Source organism: Cyanistes caeruleus, chromosome 3, assembly GCF_971803275.1.
Source record: "Cyanistes caeruleus chromosome 3, bCyaCae1.hap1.1, whole genome shotgun sequence".
NCBI classification, from domain to species: Eukaryota; Metazoa; Chordata; class Aves; order Passeriformes; family Paridae; genus Cyanistes; species Cyanistes caeruleus.
The window spans coordinates 25,871,261-25,894,499 of record NC_141703.1 but is presented as its reverse complement, the minus strand read 5'-3'; the positions used below and the strand labels follow the sequence as shown (position 1 = coordinate 25,894,499).

The following is a 23,239-nucleotide window of genomic DNA, read 5'->3' as shown; positions in this document are numbered from 1 at the left end:
TAAACACCTGGCTTCTGGCTCTTTCTTCATCAACAGAGCTCTTTCCCCCTGTCTCCTAAAAACTAGTTACTCATATGCTACTTTATTTAAACCAAGGTAAAACTTCAACCAGTCATGCTATCAAAACCAGTATCTATAGATCCACTTGGAAAGACACAGCTGATGTCAATACTGCACACAGCATCATACAGGTATTCCCAGCACTCAGATGTAACATATTACATGAGGGATGTGTGGGTACTTGTGGAGTACAAGATGTGGCATCACTGTACCTCTTAAACCAAAAGGAGTTGGGTCACTCACTACTTCGTGCCGTTTGGCTTTTTTGTCAGGACTGGTAGGAGAAGCTGCAGGAGGATGAATAGGTAAAAAAACAAAGAAGAGAGATATTGAAGAACTGGAAAAAAGAGAATAGGTGGGTTGCATGCTAAATACCTTTGAGTTTACACTGGAAAACAAGTGGATTTCTGTAATCTAATTTTAGCTGTCACTTGTTCATGGCAGCAGAAGGATTTAACTATTTACAAGTAATTATTTGAGGATAAATTGACAAATTTATTTTAGAGTAATAGATAAAAATATATGTAAACTTTCTAAATTGACTAGACATCAACTGAATACAATTAACTTCAATTTCAGACAAACATTACCAAATTAAGCAATCGTTTTTATGTAAGTCTAGTGCTACAGCAATACCTGGTCCTGTAAGAAGGATCATTGGCAATGTCTGGCTTTTAGCAGAAGGAGATGGAGTTTCTGTCAAGGCAAGCATGGGACATTAGTGCTCACCTTAATAGCGTTAGATCCACAACCCTAGAGTCTCTCCAGAAAGAACTCAAAGGTAATTGGGTTTTAAACAGGCATTCTGGAAAGATGCTTGCAGGGGGAAAAACACCATGCTGTTGAACAAGTGCCATCAACTTAATGCAATTCAGAGTGTTCAAAGACAGCTCTTCAAAGCAAGTAGTAACTGTACTGTGATTACTTGGCAGGAGGAAGCAAGAAAAGTCTCAAACTCTAATTGCCTGTTTTAGAAAAGAAGAGGCAAAGACCGTTTCTGGAAGAATAGGGAAATTCTTACTTATTTTTCTGTCCAGCAAAACAACATTGTCAGACACATTCTGCTGTAGTTATTTATGCTTTGAGAATTTTGTTAGCAAGGATGCCAATAAAAAAGTCCTCTATAAAACCTTCTTAGAATCACCTTGATTCCTTTTTGCCAAGTACAAGTGCATTTGGGGCAGATCCACTGAAGCTAGAAGCAGGCCAGGTGTCTGGTCAGAAGACAACTTTCTTCCTCTAGTTTTTCTACAGGAATGGGGCACTGTAAACTTTGTCCTTGGCCTTGACAGTGAGATTGGAGGCACTAGAAACCACACTCTTGCATCTCCACAGCCCCACTTTTCCTAGCTGCATCTCCCCCTCCCACTCTGGAGCTGGCTTCCCTTGAAATCTCCCTGTCAGAGGCACCGACTGAGGAACCTAGCTTGACCTTGGAAGAACAAGCTAGTGTGTACACTGAAAACCTATCACACTACACACACGTACAAGGTGATGCTTCAATTACAGCCTTACACAGAAAACAGTCTAGCCTTTTTTTTTAAAATTACCTTTCTGACTTTTGAGGTTAGTAAAGCCCTGCAGCATAAAGCGCTTTTTTGACAGTACAGAGCATTCTGAGGTAGAGCTAGTGTTGTCTACAAAGGAAGAGAGAGATACAGAAACAAAATGGAGAAGGCCATGAAAAGATCAAGGCAAAAAGTCATTTGCAGCTGTGCCAGGGAACCTGCATGTTAGGATGAGAAGGGACAGCTGAAAGTCCAGGTACAGCACAAGTGTCCGTTTGTTCTTGCTGTGCAAGGGCTTGTTCTGCCCCTGGTTCAAGAAATAATTTCCATGATAGGAAAAATATTAAAGAGCAAAAACCAAAATAAAACAAAAAACTTCCCTCATAAGTCAAGTAATGCCAAGAAATTTTTTCAGAGAAAGAGAACCTTGAGAAGCTGGGTAGATTTAAGAGCAGACCTACTGCAGACTTCGCAACAAATAGCTGCCACCTGTCTTTGGCTACCATCCATTCAAGATGGTTTTGGGCCTGTCCTCACTGCACACTGGAATGCAGAAATCAATCCCAAGCTAAGGGCATATGGGAACAGCATGCTGGTGCAGCATGGGCAGCACTTTGTGGGTGGGCTGCCTTAGGGCTGGAAACTGCAAAGCCCTGCTCGTTCAGGAATCCTGCTGCCTCCCCTGCACTACCATGGCTACTCTGCTGGTGGATCTGCCTGTGCATCTGCAGTGCAGACATGCTCCTTGCAATTAAAGACCACAACATGTATGGGAAAACTCACCTTTGCCTTTCTCGGGGTACTTTGGTGCTACGGTAGGACCACAACCTTCTAGACTTGTGAGATCAGCTTTTTTCTCCTCCATTTTTTTGGTATTTCTGATGTGGTTTCGTGAAGGACTGTTTATTAAAAGAGAATGGAGACAATTAATCCAATTACAGGCTTTTACATACAGATATATAGCCTGAAAACCCTTTATTTGTTACTTCACAGACTGTAGCTTTCAGGACAGAAAAAGGTCATTGGTAATTTTGCATTTAAAGATCACGAGAACATAGGAATGAGAATCACCTCTCCTGACTAACTGCAATCATATGTACTATGGGAATGGGAGTTACTGGAAAGATGGCTCAGGACAACTTCCACTCACTTGCAGATAACAGGTTCCTCCTGAATGTACTAGGAATAAAAGAAGAAAGATAAAGGAATAAACTCTGCCTCTCAGAAGCTCTTAATACTGGAACAAATGAAGGACCTTGCAGTGGATTCCTATCAAAACTCCATCTGGGAATGGGATAGAGAAAGACACTCCACAAATATGATGTCTCTGGGAAATTCTTCCTGAGCATCAAGTAGATACATAAAAGGTGCAGGGCAGAGAGCTACCAATACATATTTGAGCACACGCCATATGGATATGAGCACATGGGCTTATGGATAGGTATATACACATATGAAAAACCAGACTGAGTAGCAGAGGACTAAAGAGAGGTGTCAGGCAAGGGCAGAACAACAGATGGGAACAGAAGAATATATAGGTTGGTGTGGTGAATAATGGAAAAAAAAAAAACTTCACCCAGGAATTGGGACACTGGAGGAATTAACACATTATTTATGTTAGGAAAAAAAAAGGGTAAATTGGAGTAAAAGAACAAGAGACAGAGAAAAAATACTGCTGAGAAACGGACAAAAAAGAAGGTAACATGACACTGGAAATGGAAGAAAAAATAAAAGAAAAGAACAGTGAAGGGAGAAAAAGACTGCTCCATAAAACTCTCTTATCTGGACCACAATGTATATAACCAGCTGCTCAACAAACAGACACATAATACCAACAGGATTTTGGCTGGTGCAGAAAATTACATTTCTGTGGCATTCTCTATTGACTCGCAAAACACATGCCACTGCTGCTCAGTTTAACAGTTCTGGAAATGTATAAACTCCAGGCTTTACAGCTTTATAGTAGGAAGATAACTAAACCAAAACCTTAAAACACAGGGACAAGTATTAAGGGGTAGGAGCAATGAAGAGCTGCAAATCGGATGTCTTAGTGTATTTACAAGATAGTCAGGCTGATGTGACAACATACTTACCTTGCACAAGATGATGCTGGTAGTGGTAGAGGTAAGCTCTGTGTTTGTTCTAGTGTCCTGTGCTGACTAGCTTCTGTAATGGAGGAAAGAAAAAGAACTCTTAAAAATACTTTGTGTCCTACACAGGGAAGATCTACAGGGCAGGATCTGAAGATCAATGAGAAAACAGATTAAAAGCATTGAAAAAGAAAAAAGAATCTGCAAAGTATTTACCTCTGCATGCCTGCAGTTGACTTGTCAGCACTTTTCTTATTTCATTTACCCAAGTAGCTTTAACTTCAGGAGTTGGTGCCTACCCAAAAATAAATACAATCAGCCATCAAGCACAGAACAGTTATTACACAAATTGTTGCATGCCAAAGCATAGCCTCAGAGGAATCATTCAAGAGGGACAGACAAAGCTCCCTCTCTGACAGCTATAGTAAGGGTGTGCACAATATCCTCTGTGGACATTGAAAGACGTGATTATATTTTTCCCCCTAGAAGATTCTTCCATTGAAATATGATTTAGGTTTTCTTTTTTCCCCTACATTTCCTCATCACGTGATATGATAAAACAGAGGAAAAAATATTTACCTGTATAATGTAAACTTCTTCCCTTGCATTATACCAGATTTCAAATTTCTTTGCATCACCTTTGACATTTTCTGTTATTCCAACAGCAGCCATCTGGAAGCAAAGAGAACAGAAGCTGACCTACTGCATTGCAATTATGTTAAAAACAGAAGCTGACAGCTACTGATGTTCTTTGGTACCTTATTCCTGAACAGGAAAACCCCACCTGGCTTCTTGCACAAGGGAAAGAATAGCTAACAATTTGTGATCTGTGCATTGGAGACAAGAGATTTAGTGCCTGGCTGCCCTGAAGGGAAGAAGGGTTTAGGTACATTACATTAAGACTGACTTGCAAAATGCCACTTTTAAAATCCAGACCACCAAATCCTTCATGGTTTTTACATTACCTTTCCCTATGTTTTCTGTGTGATTAAAGCAACTGCCATTCAGCTGGACAGACAGCAGCACAAAATAACACAGACCTGCAGCACCAGTCAGGTTTGTCTGAAAGAGTGAAGTACAATGCTGCAACACAGGTTTGCACAGTTAAAACTAGAATGTTGTATTACTACAGACTAAGCCCTCAGTACCTCGACCATCAGGACTGACCAGTGGCTTACATTTAAGGAGTGTTTATAGCTGTAAGAAGGTGCTTTCTCATATCCCTCTCCATTTTCTTCTCTCTTTTTACAGAACAGCACTGCTTTCTCATGGAGGAAGAGGTGTCGCTGCATTGGCTTGAAGCGTGCCAGATCTTTCACCTTTGTGTGACCCTTTTTATGATCAGTCCAGACATTGAAGGATCCCTGCATTAAAAGCTTGCCCAGCTCATTCAGGTTTCCCTGGAACAAAAAAAACCCAGTGATATTTGTAACTACAGAGATAACATCAGATTAAAATACAGACTCTGAACAGGTGTTTAGAAGTCTGTTGTTCCCAATAATCTCTCATATCAGTGTTTATGTTGGATTTGGAAATGCAATAAAGTCAGTTGACTTTATTGCATTTCCTGCAATAAAATCTCCTGAATTTTCACATGTAATTTTCACTGGCCAACACTGTTTAGGCAGAATTTTACAGGTGAGAGTAGCAGAGGCACAGAGAACTATGCGTAGAGAGAGGGAGTCACAATACATGTTTGGTTGTTTGGTTGTCCCTCCCAAACTCTGCTCCAAATCTACCTCATGTATTGTTTTGGGTTTTGTTATTTTTTTGGGAACCGAAAGTTTTGGGTGTAGTTTTACACAAAGTACAAAGAAAGGAAAACTTAGGTAGACAGAGGAAAATATTAGTCATAGCAGGAAAACTTCAAAAGAGTATAAACAGATCCTTTTTCTATTATTTTCATTACACAATTAAGTTTAAAGGCATGTTTTTCAAAACACTCTTCTCAGTATTTGTACATAGTATAGGGCATGCTATCCATATATCTAAAAAAGAAATGAAAATAAAAGTAAGCAAAAATACTGCTACTCACATCATAGCCTGTAATGGCTATCTGGTGCATAGAATCATTAACTGCTTTAAGAATGCCCAGTATAGAAGTTAGTGCTTCCTGAAGATCTTCAGCACCTTCACAGTTCTTACTGTACTTCAGCATTTCCTGAGGGCAAGGGAATGACAACACACTTAGCTTTTGAAACAGGAGCAACTAGGAATGTTCACATTTTAACACTGAATTTTAGGCAGGGGTGCTGGAATGAGATGATCTTTAAGGTCCCTTCAAATCCATTAATTCTATGAATCTGTGATTTTAAAGTTAGCAAAATAAAACTTTATACCATATAATCTAGTTAGTTCAATAGTGGCTAGAACTTAATAGATCCTAAAGATTTACTTTCTCATTTCTCCTGCTCATTATCCAGATATATTCATCTGGAGGTTTTGTAAGCTGTACATAAGAATTTTACAAGACTAACTTGGCAAATGTTGTTTTCATCACAATTGTAAAAAAAAACAAGCAAAAACCAAACCGACAATCCTCAAACAAAAGGATAGGGTTTTTTCATTTGTTACTTTTTAGAAGTGAACAAACTTAAAAACATAGCCAAATTTAATTTCCTCTTTTAATTATGGCAAGGCCTAGCATGCTAGCAACAGATTTAAACTTACTGCATTGGGAATTGTCTACACATGTAAAAAGGAATCCCTTCTCTAAAGGGATAATTGATGAAGCACCATCTTCCAATTTGATACAGATAAACACAGCAGCAAGTTCATGTGGAACTCCTCTGACTTCACAGTATGAAAATAAGAATTTACTCATGGACTATAAGAAGTTAAAATTATTTTACGACAAAAAACTATATAATTCTCCTCTCTTTACATAAGACTAATGTAATTAATTCTTTAAAGGCTGTTAACAGCTCAATTTTAACTCAAGGGTTTACCTTGGTTACCTCTGGTTTGAGGTGAATTTTTAAGCTGCTGTTAAATACAAGAATTGTATCATGACTTTGTGAGAAATGTTTCTTAGTTCAAACATTAGTTATATAATAATTTAAATGAATTTATGATAGTATCTTGCTCTTATTTTTCTCTCTCAATATATCATATTTAAGTGAATCACAACAGCATCCTTCATACGAACACCATACAGTCCCCTCTCTCAAGTGCATTTCTTGGAGTCCAGCAAGGCAAGTTCCTGCAATATGAGTGGGCTGACTATAACTGAAGTACTTCAGATACTCTATCATCTTTGTTTCAAAGTTTTCTTGGACCTTCTATTTTCTCCTCATCAACTTCTCATCTTTTCAGCCGCAATCTAAGGGCAAAAGTAGTTAAACAAGATATCTCTATGTTTGCTTATTAGAAGTTTTTTTGACTGAAAGAAAAAAGAACTGAGCCGAAAAGTGATGGACAGGGATTTGTGTGTTTTCATTTACACATCTGTTCACTAACTTTCAGGTTATAGTTTAGGTTTTTTATAGTTTAATAATACTTACCTTTAGCAATAATTGGTATTTGGTTATTCTTTGAACGGGTTTCAGCAAGTATGAGTCCAAACTGAGCTTGTGGTCAAGTTTCCTTTGACATTCCTGTAATCAGTGTTGGATTTCATCAGAACACTAATCAGTATTTGTGCTATTTGTTCTTGAGAAGATTCAGTAAAAATAAACCAAACAAGAAACCCCAAACCCTAACAAAACCAAAACCACCATTATTTTAGGGATTCAAGCAAGCATACCTGGAAGAATACAGAGTCTGAAAACTGTCTCCACAAACTTTCAGATCGAGGTTTATTTTGACAGTATTTTTCATAAATCTGGAAATCTTCCATCTGGAATTGGGGACACAAGCAAAAAGTTCATGAATTCTTGTGACTTTAACAGACAAAGCTCAAAACAATTTTTTTCATTTTCAATAATGCTATGAAAAAATCCATCACCACCAAAAATGGAATCATTGTTTTTGCTTAGGATGCCTCATGGAATTGCAAAATCACCGATTTTTGTAATGGCTACTAATAAAATATTCTTGTTAATTTTTGCTTCAGTTAAATGTTGTACACCTTATGAAAAAGCATATGTTATATTTACAAACATATTTCTACTACAATATGAAAAATATCTCTATGAGTGCCCAGCCATGAGACCCACTAGGTAGCTTTTTTAAAAAGACTTTGCCCTTTTTCTTTAGTTTCACAAATGTGTTTTTCACTGAGAGTCACACTAAGGTGAACCAAACTGTTTGTTTCTCTTTATTATGTCAAAAATTAAATAGCATTACTTCAGCACTTGCTGAAAGCAAAAGGGAATAAAGACTGTTGAAAATACCGTAGTAACTGTAGATATAAAGGGAAGACCAGGTAGGAAATCAGCAGGCACAGGAGTACCTCCATCCCTCAGTTTTAGGAAACAACATTCCATGGATGTAGCCAGTAAGGAGAAGGGAGAGGGATGGCTCCTCCCAGGAGCTTTAGAGCATCAATAGGCAGCAACAGCAGGAGTCTGATTTCCATACACACATTCTTATTTAGCCTTTGGTATATTACAGGCAAGACTCACTGACCTGATTAAAAAAGTCTGTTTTGTACTTACTGTGTTGAGGTGTACTCTTTAGAGAAAACAGAAAAGAAAACAACAATCCAATAAAGAAATCTAACCAAGTTAGCCAATCATTTACAGTGATGTGAAACAATGCAGTGCATGATTCCTCTTCATGCTTTCCTGACTGCCACTTTAAAAGAGCAGTTTTCTTTTAAAGAGATAGCAGTTTTTTCTAACAAAATCAAATTGTACTGTGCAGGGGAAAATATCTCTAACTCTCAAATAACATCTACATTCTCAACCTATTACATACTCAGGACAAACCAAGGGGATGTGGTGGTAATTGATACATGAGAGTCGTTCTCACATGTTAGAGCCCTGAAGAGGTTTGTGCATGAAGTGCCAGCAAAAGGGACACATACCTGATCCAGAAAGCACCGTCCCACTAGTTCTGGGTATTCTACATAGGTTTCTAGTTCTCTCAAGAATATTCTGTGAGAAAGAAAATTTTCTTAGAGTACACATTGAAGAAAGTTGTCATAATGTTCACAGTCTTGCAATTAGTTCTCTAAACTTTTGGAAACAGAGTTGCAATGCTACAAAACTAAACATAATTCTTCTCGGTCATGAGAACCTTAAAGGAGATTGCAAATTAAAATAGATATTCTTACCAATTTATTTTAGCTTACTGTTGCTGCAACTCAAAGCTGTTGCTGAAATCAAATACGGGGTTGGAGAAGGAAGGGGGATTTGATTTCCCTTCCTTATGTATTCAGCAGCAGGATCTGTACAGTTTAAAGTGTTTGGGTTTTGCTTCCAAATACTACCAAACACCACACACCAAATAACCCAAAAACTACCTTCCCAAAACCAAAAATAAACCCACCCAAAAAACAATGACAAAACTTCCATTCTAGTTTTGCCTGAATAGGAAACAATTGCTTAATATGTTTAACTTCTCCTGAAAATCAATTTCCTTTTCCTATGAATTTAAATATTATCCTATGAAGAAATACCTCTCTAGCAGCAAGGATTCAGACTTCAGAGAGGCCATTCAATATATATTTTAATATATAAAAATAAATACGTCATATATATATATTAATTTAATGTATTATTTAATAAAACTATATAAATATAAAATTAATCACCCTTCATCAGATGTAAGTGTTTGTGGTTTATAACTATAATTCACTTTCCATAGCAAAAGCAATAATAAAAAAAAAGAAACCCAAATAAAACCTACTTTAGTTATCTTAAACCATATCCAAATATCTTCCTTTAGAGGGACAACCACAATGCAAAATTCCACCTGTGTACTGCACATATGCAGTTTCACACAGCTTTGCTCATCTTTTATAGATATAGATATACTTGGCTTTTTCTTCTACAACACAATGTTGACATGCCATATAGACAAGCAGAACTCTGTAAGGATTTTTTAGCAATCCAAGGCAGATTAAAATACAAAGTAAAGAATCTCATCCAAATGCTGTTCTTAGAACCTAATGCAAAACCTCACCTGTTGTGAAAGTGATAAATTTCTTCCATATTCCCAAACAAGATATCTTTCTTATTTTGCAGTTCTGGTGAAATGAGATGGGCCATTAAGGGGTTGTCCATCTCAGCAGCATAACCCTGCAACACAGGGGAGAGGAACAATTATTATCTCTCTTTACTTGCAGTACTTCTCTCTCTTACAAGGCAGTCTGCCTTCAGGCTGACAGACAGACAAAGACAAGCTCAGTATTAATCATGAAAGGAGAATACAAATTCTGTTTTTCCATCACCCCACTCAGACACACACAGAGTCTTTAGAAAGGCACTTGAGTAAATCCTGTGATTCTAGATAAGTGAAGATGAAACAAAGTTTGCAATCATTTTCACCAAGTGAAGGCTCTACATTCCTATACTGCTTACAAATTACAGCTCATACTCTTTTTGCTAAGACTTTACACATCTGAATTTAGAGCCACAGTTCCAGTACACACACAAACCCTCATGCCTGTCTTAGCCATTGTTACGAAGGAATAAGCTGACTGTAGTTATTTCTGCAGGTAACAGAAAACATTAAGCTAAAAAATTTTGTTTAAGGCACTTCCATTTACTTTGGTACCAAAAGGAGTAGATTTAGATTCCCACATCTTCCACTTGTCATATAAGCACACTTTCTCTTGTCTGTTTATCTGGCACAGAAAAGGACACAAGTGGCTTTAGCCCAGGACTGTTCTCCTCTGGCCCCAAGGTCACTAATCTGCATTCTCTCAAAACACTAAAAAGCCCTAAACAAACAAAACACTCCCAACAAATAAAACAGAAAACCAGCAGGAATTATCTAGCACTTGCATTATAAGCAGATTTCTTAATATAGATTTCTTAGCATACATTTCATAGGCATTGAAGGAATCATCCTATCTTCTTTAATTCCTCTCTCCTGTGGTTTGTGTTTTGCTTGTTTTTTAAATTTTTTTAAGCACATGGTGATCCTTGCATTAAGTCACAATGATTATAATAAACCACACCAAATTATAAGACACTAACTAATTAAAAGAAAAGCAAGAGCTAAGATTTTAAATTTCGACATGTAGTCTGAACTACAAAAAGTAGAAGAACTAGCTGGTAAAGTCAGCTAACCTGAAGAATTCAAGCATTCAGATAGGACAGAATCATTTTTTAAAAAAGAATCCAGAATCAGCCTTTTCAAAGTCTGGGTATTTTTTCCTCAAACATCACAGAAAAAAACAACAAACAAATAAACAAACAGAAAAAAACCCAAAAGAAACCCCAGTGGTATAGGTATAGACAATAGAGCTCATAAATAGCTAAACATTTGTTCCTTTCTCATATTTCTCCTGCCTCCAAGCAGGAAAATGCAGAGTCTGAAAGAGAGGGTGGAATAAATAGAGAAAAATTGTACAGCCTTAAAAATTTAAAAAATAATTTAGATAAAATGGAGTTAATTTTTTTTAACAGGAAAAGAACTACTGTAGCCACCATGCAGTTTAGATGATGAGCTGCACAAAGAGAATGATTTCCACTTTAAGTCAAGATGATATCAAACATAGCAGCACAGCCAGCACTGGCAAAAAGGAGGAGTATCGAATTCAGCTGACGTGAAAGGAAGCCTGACAGAGTTCATGACTTGCATATTTTGAAGGAACAAAAGCATGATATACATACATTGACAAAAAGTTTTTGTCATTTTATCACTTTAGGTTGATACACTTTTTAAATTTACTATAAAAACCTTGTTTTATTACCTATGCAGTGGTTGTGTTTTAAGAAAAGAGAGGGAAAGCTATTTAATGCAGCCACTGAGATGATTTAATCTTATTTAGATTATTTAATCTTAATTTAAAAATATTTAAGGCCTTGCTTAGTCTTTCATTTGAAAGCTATTCTAAAACCATCCAAGTAAGTGGAAAAAGGGTAGAATTCAATACCTAAAAATAGACCAGACCAGTATTCTTCTCCCAGTAAAGATCACTGAATTTCACAGACTAAAGTGGGATGATCATGGTTATTAATGAAAGAAAAAATATTGATCTTGGATAAACTATAGCAGTTTCCAAAAAAACAGTCTTGGGAAATCACCTTGCCTTTTTTTCTATTGGAATCCTTGGCAGACAGAAAATGCACGGCAAAGAAATAGGATATAATAAGAGTAGACACTGTCTCTACAAAGAAATACCAGGTTATTTTACATGAAAAATTGGAAGATTAATAGAATAGGAGAAACAGAGGCAATGGGAGAACAGCCAGAACTATGGACTAATAACTAGAATTACTCAAAAGCTGGAGGACTGCCACTGAACCATACCTCAGCAAGTATCTGATCCAGAATTACTGCTGGCACTCCCAGTCACCCAGGTTCAAGCTAGAGAGATACCAAATTGCAAGGAGGCACAGAGAGGTGTGCCTGGCATGGTCAGAGTACTGAAGTGTTGATCACAGTGGCACAAAACCAAGACACTTGGCTTAGAGAGAAAGGAGTTGCACTGCACTCTATGGAAAACAAGAGTAATAACACAGGAATAGCAAGATGCTCCAGTAGCAGCAGTAAGGACCGGAAATCCTCCAACTATTCAAGTCTTGATTTTATGAATAGACTTGTACATATGCATTGCATACAAAATCAGAGAATAAAGTGATTTTTAAGGCCCACTCCAAACTATCTATTATCACATGTCAGATGTGACCATCCTGCTGTAATCAACACTTCATCACTTGGACTGAACACAGGATGTAAATGCTGTGGGAAGCTCAGCACAAACTAGCAAAACCAAGAACAGTGTCCAAAACCCTCATACACTACTCCTACTTGAAGGTATGTACTCAGAAATTATCAGTCCTGGCTCATAACTTTAGACAGTTCCTATTTAGGAGCTTAACACTGATATGGATACCAAGAATATCCACTTAACTCTAGTGAATCCTGACCAAATTATTCAGCCATAGTTATCTGCAACTTCATCATTCCCTGCAATCAAATTGGATTACAGGAAAATGACACATCCATAGCTGAAGACTTAAACTTGAGGAAGAAAAGAATACTGGAGTGTGTTTCTACAAGCAAATCAGCAGTGCTGCAATCAGGCCTCCACAAGTGTGGAGCAAAGGGAGCACCTTTGCTCCCTTGATGATTTCAAATGAGGATTTTATTACAAGGCATTCTGTTCCCACAGAAAGTACCCAAGACACATGGAAGATCACTTAATGATATGCAAAGAAAGATGTAAGAAACAACTTTTCTCATCTGGCACAGGAGTTCTTGATGCAGACTCACATTCCTGTGTGACATATGACTTTCCTGGAACTGACCCAAGACTCTGGAAAGAACTTTTGCAGAAATTAATGATCATTAAAAATCTCACCATGATTCCACCTAAAAACTAAGGCACATCTTATTTTCTTCTCAATTTGTGTTTTCTAATTCAAAATCCTAGTTGTATGACTATTTCTAGAAAAAAATCACATATTGCTTCCTTTCTGAAAATATGATGAAAAAGGAAAAATATAATGAACACATTGCTTGACAGAACAAACAGAAGCTTTACAATGGTAAGAAAAACATTAGAGCATCCATGAAATGCAAGAGATTCACTAACATCCACAGTGAAACTTAGTCTTTACCTCAAGAACACAGAGAAGTTCTTCCACATACGCTCGTTCAGTCTCGATAAGTTCATTCATTACATGCCTGTGGACAAAGAATGATAATTTGGGTGGGATTATTCACTTATATAAAGTAATGAGGCAACATTAATTTTTCTTTACTTCAGTCCATAAAAGAACAATTTCCAGGTAATGGAAAATGTGATGTTCCATGGATATTCCTGTCATTACTTTACATATCCTTATTGAGAGATACATATTTTTAAAACAATTTAAAATTTTTGAAAATGCGTTTGAACATAAAATCTAGCAGTTTCAGTGCTGTAGTAACTGAATTGAAGCAGCAGAGTGTTTTATTATTGTGCCTACAAAGTCTGGTTATACAACTACTATGGGAGCTGGAGTTGGAGCTGCATAGGATAATCAAATACAGATTTAAAGCTACACTAGTGTTTTTAAATTAGAGGATTTTAGTGCACACTTTAAATATCTCAATGATGCTTTAAATTTAATTTCTGTAATCAAGCATTCATCATACTTCCCCCCAAACTCCTTGCCTTGACCTTTTGTGTGATGAGGGTTATTACAATAAAAAGACCATGTAAGTAGCCAGTTTACAAGTGAAAATGCAAGGTCTGCTATATGCATTGCAGGTGGTACTAAGTCATTTCTTTAACACATGTTATGCTAAGTGATTTTTTTCATAACATATATCAAAATAGGGACTAAAAAAGAGTCCAATATAAAGACAAAGTCTCAAAGCATGGAGACCAAAATCAGTAGATTTACAGGGGGTTTATAACTCAAAACTATATCAGCTCTGAAATGAAAATATTTGAATTTTGAAACTGAAATTTGAATTTTTGAATTTCAAATTCAAAATAGAATTTGAAATTACAATTTCAAAAATTGAAAATTTGTCCTGCCATAGCATCATCTCACTGCAGCAAAGGTAGACTCTGCTACTACCCAAACTCTAAATAATGCTGCAGACAGACTGAAACGTCTTCCTCTGTGCACAGAGCATAGCCAATGCATTTCAAAAGGCACTGAGCATTATTTCAGAGAAATATACTTGTTTTATCAAATCCTTAGCCAAACTCAGGCTTTGCTGGAACAAAATCAGAGAAAACACACAATTTTTGCTTATTAAAAGATACTTACTGTCGTAACACAGCTAGATTTTCTTCATCATCCATTGTAGATCCTCCTCTACTTTGATGAAGTTCAGTCATTTCACTCTAAAGAAGGAAAGAAATAAACAATGAAAAAAATGATCATGGCATCACAGAAAAAAACACTCTAAAATACAGAGCTTTGTGCTCAGCACTTTTCACTGGAAAGACTGTACTCCACTAAAAATGAAGGCAGTTTGCAAGAACACTGTGAAAAAAATTCAAGCTACCCTGAAGGTCTTGAAGCACACAATATTTGGATGTAGAAAGTTCTTCATCAAAAGCCAGTTTAGAAAAGATGGTGGTTCAAAGCCCCTTTTCAAGAAGATATCAGTGGCAGCATAATCTTGTAGGCAACACTAGCCTTAGTCTTTTTTCCAAGCTAAAAATAAGGTACTGTGCTAATTTCTGTTTACTTTTTAAGCTGACACAGAAATTCACTCTTAAACTTTTACTGTAATGCCTAAACCTAACTATGGCTTGCTGAAAAAAGAGAAGGGTTCTGCTTTCAAGCTCTCCTTGAACTACCCCTTTTCTCTCCAAATGCTGTCCATCCTGGTTGTGTGGTCCTGCCTTCCTCCTTGCATTGTCTTTTGCTGAACCTTTGCTGAGTTGATTCAACTCTCTAACCCAGTGAGAAATGACATGTTTCTGTTGCTGCTGTCAGGACACTTCCCTTGCCACAGGCAGGGCAGGAAGACCATCCCCACTTGGGAATGGCAACCCACCAGGTCAGGTGAAGCTGTCTTGGAGCCAATGACAACTACTTCTTCACTGTCAACGGTTTTAAGAGTAGCCAATTACTACTGGCAAATAAAATGCATTTCCTGTTCATAGACTTAATATTTTGCTGCCCCTAACATTTTTCCTAATATTGGCAACTATTTACTTTACCCTCCCTCATAACCAGCCCAGCAACAAAGCAGCCCCTATTTAAACCACATGAGTGTTTCACCAGCGTTACTTCAACTGGGACAATGCCATCAGTTTTTCGGTAGAATTCCCTCATGCTTATTGAGAGTTCCTGAATATTCTGTTGTACTATGACTTTTTCAAGTTGTACATGCATGAAAAAATGCAAAGTGAAAAAAATACCTTTCCTTTTCTGTAGTTTACCCTCCGAAGCGCGCTGCTCTCTGAGTTGGATGCGTTTTCTCTTTGGAGACCTACACACGTAAACCGGGATCAAACAGAAGTTAGAACTGGATCAGATCTGACACAGATGTTTGTGCAGCCACAAATCATGGCTGGAAGTTTCTTTAAGTTTGTCAGCATAGCACAAAAACCTAAAAGCTAATACAGTTACTTACCTGGAGAGGTACAAGGAGATTTTACAAATGCTTCAGGTCTTGGAGCAACTGGCTGAACAGGACGTGTCTGCTTGGCTGCCAGCTTCTTAAGACTTACTTGCCGCTTTTGAAACATTTCTTCCATATTTTCTTGCTTCTGGAAAACCTTTTGCACATGCTCCTATGGTTGCCATGGAAATAAAACCCAGCTTGAATTAAAAAAATGAATTTAAATAATTTATTATAACTTAAAAATTCCTGTCAGAGACCTATCAATAAGCTACATTGGTATCTACAGCATACTGATTTGAAATTGCAATTACGTTCATACCATATATAGAAATACACTAACTTCACTCTTAAAGTATAATTTACTGTGATTTTGTACTCTTAAAGATTGGAATGTCACTACAAAAGTATTTTGTGTGCTTACTATAGAGAAATCTGGGATTCAAGTTTCAATTTAAAAAAATAAAGTATTTTTGAGTGTCTAAAGGTTCTGTTACATGAACAGATCAACCATGAAGAAAAGGAATATATTCTCAAGTTCTAGAAAAAAAAGTGGCACATTTTTGTTACTTAAAAAAAAGAGGTATTTCAAATACCAGCTTGGGAGAATTCTTTTAAAAAGCAATTTTACTGTCTGAAAAATTTCAGTAGTTATGAAAAGTCTTTGAAGCCCTTGATTCTTATCCAAAGATATGATGAGACACAGGCAGAGAAATGTATTGGCTTTCCAGTTCACAGGTGTAACTCCTAGTGCTGATTATTTATCTTTATAAATAGCAGTACAAGAGAGCAATGCTAAAATGAACAAATGGACACACAGACACACATAAACATCTTCTGCTACCTTTAGGTCTTCATTGAGGATGTGTGCATACTCTCTGTAAATTTTATTCAACTCCTTGATTTTATTGCCAGCACCAGTATCCAGGAATTTCTCGATCTCCTGTAATGCTGATTCTGCACCATCCTGAGACTGACACTTATCCACTGGCTGGGAAGCCAGCAAGTAAATTCCTTCATCACACCACTTCATGGACTGGAAACAGAGAAGAACAGGCTCAGAATTCACCAATGTCAGCATCACACACCAAGAGTCTAAAACACCTCAACCTTGTCACGTGTTCAGCTATTTAAAGAGAAAACTTGCAGCACAGTGAGATAATGTTACCTACCATTATGACAATTCTTCAGCTGAGGTTTTTGGGAAACAACTGTTGCATACTAAATTTACCTTCTCTAGTAAATCGTGCAGTTCCAGGGATTTGTTAAGAAGGTTTCTCCTCCGTTCTGTCTCAGTAGTGAAGGCATCACAGAGATGATGAAGTTCACTGCATTTTGGAATAATGGAGTCCACAGCATAATGATTGCTTTGAATAAAAGCATCACGCTCTGAAGCTAACATTCTGGCTTTTGCTACAGTTTCCTAAGAAAACAAGCACTGATTAAAGTACATCTTTCCTTGGATCAAGACCAATGAAAAGACATTAAAATTGTTTCTACACAGTGAAATACATATATTGATAAAGAATACATCTTTAGTTAATATCTGCCTTCCTTAATAAAGCAAAGTGATTTCCTGTCTTTCCAGATGCCAAAGAACTTTCACGTACCAGAATACCTCAGAAATAACAGTGAATTTAATCACAGGCCTCCTTGTGAAGGAACCACTGTTGTCTTTCTCTGCCTTATTCAGCATGGTCTGTGTGTGCATGAACGCAATTTGGGGAACAGCAAGAATCTGAACTCAAATTAAAAAATACCTACATCAGCCTTAAGAGGAACGGCCTCACTTAGAGAGAAATTTGTTTCACTGTGAAGCACAGACCAGAAAAAGGTTCCCTTTCTACATTGTTCAGAGTATGTTTCTATGGCCACCTTTATTCAATACACAGCTTTCTTATTTCTAAGATTTATTGAAAGACGTGGCTTTAATAGGAATGGAAGTGGTGCCTTGATCAGTAGATGCAAAACTTGTCTGTGTAGACACTTCATGCAATTCTTACATGAAGCAATCACACTTTGTGTCTGGTCACTCTGCCCTTTATTGAGTGATGTCCAAGAATTACTCTGCTCCAATGGTTAAAGACTTTATTTCAGATTCCTTCTGTATGTTACCTGAGATGCCGATTCTGCCTTGTGGTCAGCTTAAGCTGACACACTCAACAATCAAGTCCCATTTCCCTCTGCTCCTGCACTGTCATAGTAGAAATTAAGGAGACTTTCAGAGTTCTTACATGTGATTTTTCTTCAAAGTTGGCAAGATCTTTTAAAATATGCTCCGCGTGTGAACGGCTGTTTCCCACATCTGTGAAAGCAGACAGTCTCTCAGACACAATATCCAAAGCTGCTTTGACCTGAAAGGAGACACAGCTATGTATGAATGAAGAGAGCTCCACCTCTCCAGAGACCCACCAATCAAATAGCTGATAGCCACTATTTGCAGACAGGTGTCTCACATTATGTGGTTACTGGGGCACAGAGACAAAGCACCTTTCTTTTGTCAGCCTACCCTTCCCCCCCAATTCAAAAAGAAAACAAATACAAAGAAAAGGCAATGCAGTAATCCTGTTTCCTGGGACTGAAAAGGATGCAAGAAAACTAATGCCAAGGAAGCATTTATGATCTTGCTTTTACCAGATAAGAAGGACACAAAGCAACATTAATGTTAACAACAAAACATGAAGGAGAGGTCCTCACTCAAGCAACTTTTTTAGAGACGGACAAATGCTTGCAAGAGGGTTTCTGAGTGTTGCTCTGGTGGAGACACAGGGGCTGTGCTCCAAGATCATCTACACCATGATAAAGGGCCTGTAGGTGCCATCAAGCACATGAGTTAAACAAAATGAGATCAGAAACTGGCTGTGAAAATTGTAGTTCAGCCTCCACCCAGCTTTTAACACTATGGTTGCAACTTCCCACCCACAGTGCTTGAGACAGTTTTCATAAAATTTCTGCCAGAATGTTTAGTTGAGACTTGGTTTTGTAAAAGGACCTATTGGCAAGATGAAAGCGTTGCAGCAGCATTTTATGTATGGTACAGAACAGGTTTCAAAGGAGATTTTAAATGCTTATACACTGCTGGGTGCATGGAAAAAAAAATCTTAAGACAGCACAAAAAAATAAATTATGTCTCTGTAGGCAAGAATTCAAACTAGTAAAGATAGCAGTGTGTCAAGTAAGGGCAAGTACAAGAAAAAGGTTGGAGAAAGTTTTCCAGTACACACAAGAACTGTAAAATCAAGAGCAGGAAGCTTTTTCTGAATCATTTCTATATTACCAAATATTGACTGCCACCAAGAAGTTCTCACCTCTCTGAAATTGTGTTCAAAATTCCGAAGATGCAGACACTGCTCTAGTTTTTGCTGGTGCTTAATCCAAAACTCATCAAAGGCAGTCTCTGTTTCATGTAATTGAGCCAGTAGCCTTTAAAAATCAAAACAAAACATATACAAAAATACTATGAGAAGGATGGGTGCAACCTTCAAGGGACAATGCAATCCTCCACAGTAAATAAAAAGCCTCCCCAAAGCAGTATTTCTCAGGACAAATAAGCTGGATACAAGAAACATTTTTTGTATCACACAGTATCATTTCCTACAATAACATTGATGTAAAAAACTGAAACTCAACACAAACATTAAGTTCTGAAAAACGGGCAAGTGCTTATTTTAAGCACCTTCTCAACTTTCGCCCGGGGACATGGGACTGGAGCTAACATACATAAATATGCAAATGTGTGTGGGTTAAGACTCAGAGGAACCCAAGCCTTAGGCTATCAGGAAAAATTAGGGTAAAAACTGGTACTGCTGTGACCAGCCAGCTGCCCTTACATTTCAATCTTTGGAGCAAAGCTCACTATAAACCTGAAAGCCATTGCTCCTTCTCTTCCAAGCAGAGTTACTAATTAAATATCACAGGCAAGTATACAGCTGTACTGTGATAAGGAAAACCATCTTTGATTATAATTCTGGCAAATGACTTAAAACTTTTACTTCTTACCTTCTGTTATTGCATTTGACAGTATGATATCCCATGGACTGCATACACTGCACTTTGCTGTACTTAGGCTACATCCAGGGAAGGCTACACATCAGAATTTTAATGAACTTTTGTCTTAAACAGTACAGAAATGAACTCTGAATTTACAAGTTAAAACCAACTAGAGAAAAGGCAGTGACACACTCATCATGCACAGAGCTTGTTCCAGCTTCCACCAGACATTGTATTGAACAGGAATGTTATGGATAAATTAACAACCCCCACCCTGATTGTCCTTGGATAGCTGATAGCAACAGTGACCAAAAAAAAGTGACTTCTGCCAAGCTTTGTGGATTGGAATGGACAGTTACTTGGAAAGAAATTCAGCCAGAGTGTAACAGAAACACTGAATGACAGACAAAAAAAGAATGCAGAATACTGCCTAGGGGAAATGAGCTATGCTTTCATAGCTTTGTGAAAATTTACATCTGTGCTACAGTGATATAATGTCCTCAAACCTGGCAGGATGTGAGGGGGTGTGTATGTGACAGGCAGGGAGCAAAGGAAAACAGTATCTATTACTTTTATGCCCAAAGGAAGCACATAGGAAATTGGTGTACAGATACTTCAAGAGTGGTATACTCCCCGGCAGCCCTTTAAAGGCTACTAACAACATTGATAAGGCATCAGGTTTAAGACAAAATCCCCTCCCACTTCAAAGGGGAAATGGACAAATCTACTGAAAAGAAGGGGTAGATAGATCACTTCAGTCTTTCCCTCATGCCTTCTGTACAGCAGCAAAATTTCTTGGATTGCACTTTAGTTTCTAAACCAAGCACTGATATTCCTTAAAATAAAGAAAATATACTCAAGTATATGGTCCAAATGTGACAAAAATGAAAAGAACAGTGTTGTGTGGTATCCAAATTCCATCCCCATTTCCATTCCATTAGCCAGGTGACCCCAGAGTGGGCATTAGGGGGTTACTTTGTTCAGGGCAGATCTGACAAGAGGAGTTGTTTCTGAAATGTTTTATAATGTTCACATTGCAACTTTTCCTTATTTGCAAAGCATAAATGTGGAATTAAATAAAGGAGCTGGGGAGGGGTCGAAAAAGCAGAAAAACAGCATATTTAATATTTCACACTGCTCACCTTTCTACTGTTGTTTGATTGTCTAGCTGATCTTGATTCAGTTTGTATTCAGGATTCTCAGTAACTGGTTTTGTAATACTTCCAAGGATATCATCTCCCTGTTCTACTGCTACCCTGATATCCTCCTACAAAACAAAACAAAACCAAAAACCCCACATGCTGTAGTGGTGTGTTGTTTTTTTAAGCAGAATTCACAAGGCACTGAATTGAAAGATTTATTTCCGTAGTATTTGAGCAAGCACAGTTTTATTAAAAGCAGTGGCTGACAACAGACAGTAAATGATAAATGTCAGCTTCTTCCACGTTTATCATCTTAGGACCCCAGTGTAACCGAGTTGAATTTTCATGGTAGACAGCCTTCTAGCGTCGCTTTAGGCTACAAATATCTCAAAAATTTTAGATGCACAGTTCTGAAACCACCAAATAGCTTTCATTTAATCCTTTTTGAAAGAACATTTGTTCATGCTTCAAAAGGCCATATATCTTAATGTGCATGCAAATACAATCAAATTTCCTGTTGCAAACAAAACTGCAAATTAAACACACCACTACTTACAAAGAAATTACTGTTTCGCATACAATCCATTATGCACTTGTACATACATAAACTTAGTTTCAAGAAATGTCATTTTTCAATGCAAAAAAGGATTTTTAACATCAAACAAGTTCAAAAAGATATCGATGGTTCACATTTTTACTGTCTATTAGCATTGTCCATATTTTCCAATTATATTGCTAGCTATAAATGAAAAGACAGTCTAACTAGGAGACAGCATCTCTACAGCAATTACATACCTTCATTTTGTCCTTCTTTTCTGTGTGTGTTGCAAGGAGGGAGCTGGTTGACTGCACATCATTTGGTAGTTCTGTTTCAGCCAGCTCAGTCCCAAAGGACTGAAGAATCTGAGCTGTTTGCTTAACCTTTTGGGCGAAACCTTCTATAGCCTTTTGGAATAAAAAAAGCAGTAAAGATGTTTTGTGTTCATCACACACATATGTACAAACAAGCACAAGCACACAAAATATAACTCTCAAAACAAACCCAAACAGATGAATTACAAGACTGAAAAACGGCCAAAGTAGAATTTTGCAAGCAACAGATACCGTCACCATTAATTCCTTAATTGTATATTTTTCTTAGGCTTGTATCAGGTGTATCTTCTTCATATTTTTATAATCTGGAGTTATTTTACAACTTGAGCTTTTTCTTCCTCGTAGCAAAACCAATAGACCTCAACACAATAACACACTGTAGTTCCTTTGCTCCAAGTGTTCAGAAAACCACTCCCAAGTTATTACTCATATTATTTCTCTAAGATGACTAAGTACCATTGGGAACATCTTCTCACACTGAGCAAGTCAACTTGCATCACTTGGAATCTGTTTTATAAATGACAGGGTGTAAAACAGAAGGGTTCATTAAGCTGAAAAGTTAAAACAAAACCTAAGACTTACAGTGCGACGGGACAGCCATCTGTTGTGGCAGTAATCCAGGGTGCCACCAAGATCTTCTGTTAATTGTGTCTTATCAATGTAACCCTGCAGTTCTGATACTGAGCCCAGCATTATGATCTGCAGCAGGAGAGAAAAAAAGTGAACATGATCTGTGGTGACAGGTCCCTTGTTAAGGAGTCTAAGCCCCATCCTTCAGACCACGACAGAGAAGATGAACTTTTATATAAAAGTGAAATGGAGCTGCTTCTTGTCGGTATAGAAAAACAAACTTAGCAGGTCTTTCAGTTGAAGATGATGTAAATGTAAATGACTGAACATGAGCATGGGAACCAGGCATATTAAAAAATAAAAGCTTATGCATGATACAGGATAATACTGCCAGACTTTTTTATCTTGATAAACCATACTTGACTATTTTCTAAGTGCAAAATTAACTTCTTGTTCATTTTTCCTTGTTGTCCTGGGTCTGCAGGACATAACAATAGTGTCTACATGGATTTGTCATGTAAGGACTGGTTCCCCAAAATAAATGAAAGATGGGGGAAAATTTTCTTAAAGACCATCTTTGCTCCTTGAAATTTACATCTAATAAATACAGTAACTTTAATATCATCAGCTCATATAATTTCAAATTTTATTTTAAAATACAAATGCTGTACACTTGCAAACAAAAGTACAATCTGTGGGTTTGCTGGCAATACAAAAAAAGGCATCCATTGTTTTTTGCTCAAGTGACAGAAACCATAGCGTTAGTCCATGGGAAATGCATCTGCTTCAAAACTCTTTCGAGAAAAAGCCATCATGAATTAGCTAAAATTCCTAGAACTGCCTCTAAGCATGGCTTTTTGTTGGGGTTTCT

General features: G+C 37.3%; 1 protein-coding gene across 21 annotated transcripts in view; it reads right to left on the bottom strand.

Annotated features, from left to right (window-relative positions):
• The window catches only part of MCF2L (MCF.2 cell line derived transforming sequence like), a 153,966-nt gene that overhangs the window by 6,500 nt on the left and 124,227 nt on the right, over positions 1 to 23,239 (bottom strand). For 9 of the 21 annotated variants that reach the window (XM_086880215.1, XM_086880219.1, XM_086880220.1 and 6 more), the window contains 21 exons: positions 22,381 to 22,497; positions 21,721 to 21,870; positions 20,926 to 21,050; positions 19,102 to 19,216; positions 18,028 to 18,147; positions 17,025 to 17,216; positions 16,638 to 16,829; positions 15,806 to 15,965; positions 15,591 to 15,661; positions 14,485 to 14,561; positions 13,339 to 13,405; positions 9,728 to 9,843; positions 8,628 to 8,697; positions 7,404 to 7,496; positions 7,162 to 7,254; positions 5,694 to 5,819; positions 4,837 to 5,058; positions 4,238 to 4,330; positions 3,875 to 3,953; positions 3,662 to 3,734; positions 2,352 to 2,467 (listed from right to left, as the gene is read on the bottom strand). In XM_086880215.1, the coding sequence (XP_086736341.1) occupies positions 2,352 to 2,467; positions 3,662 to 3,734; positions 3,875 to 3,953; positions 4,238 to 4,330; positions 4,837 to 5,058; positions 5,694 to 5,819; positions 7,162 to 7,254; positions 7,404 to 7,496; positions 8,628 to 8,697; positions 9,728 to 9,843; positions 13,339 to 13,405; positions 14,485 to 14,561; positions 15,591 to 15,661; positions 15,806 to 15,965; positions 16,638 to 16,829; positions 17,025 to 17,216; positions 18,028 to 18,147; positions 19,102 to 19,216; positions 20,926 to 21,050; positions 21,721 to 21,870; positions 22,381 to 22,497 (2,467 nt within the window). Of the gene's footprint in view, positions 1 to 272; positions 348 to 696; positions 757 to 1,610; positions 1,698 to 2,351; positions 2,468 to 3,661; positions 3,735 to 3,874; positions 3,954 to 4,237; positions 4,331 to 4,836; positions 5,059 to 5,693; positions 5,820 to 7,161; positions 7,255 to 7,403; positions 7,497 to 8,627; positions 8,698 to 9,727; positions 9,844 to 13,338; positions 13,406 to 14,484; positions 14,562 to 15,590; positions 15,662 to 15,805; positions 15,966 to 16,637; positions 16,830 to 17,024; positions 17,217 to 18,027; positions 18,148 to 19,101; positions 19,217 to 20,925; positions 21,051 to 21,720; positions 21,871 to 22,380; positions 22,498 to 23,239 lie in introns of all 21 variants that reach the window. The other 12 variants (XM_086880212.1, XM_086880214.1, XM_023918272.2 and 9 more) reach the window with 4 other exon arrangements.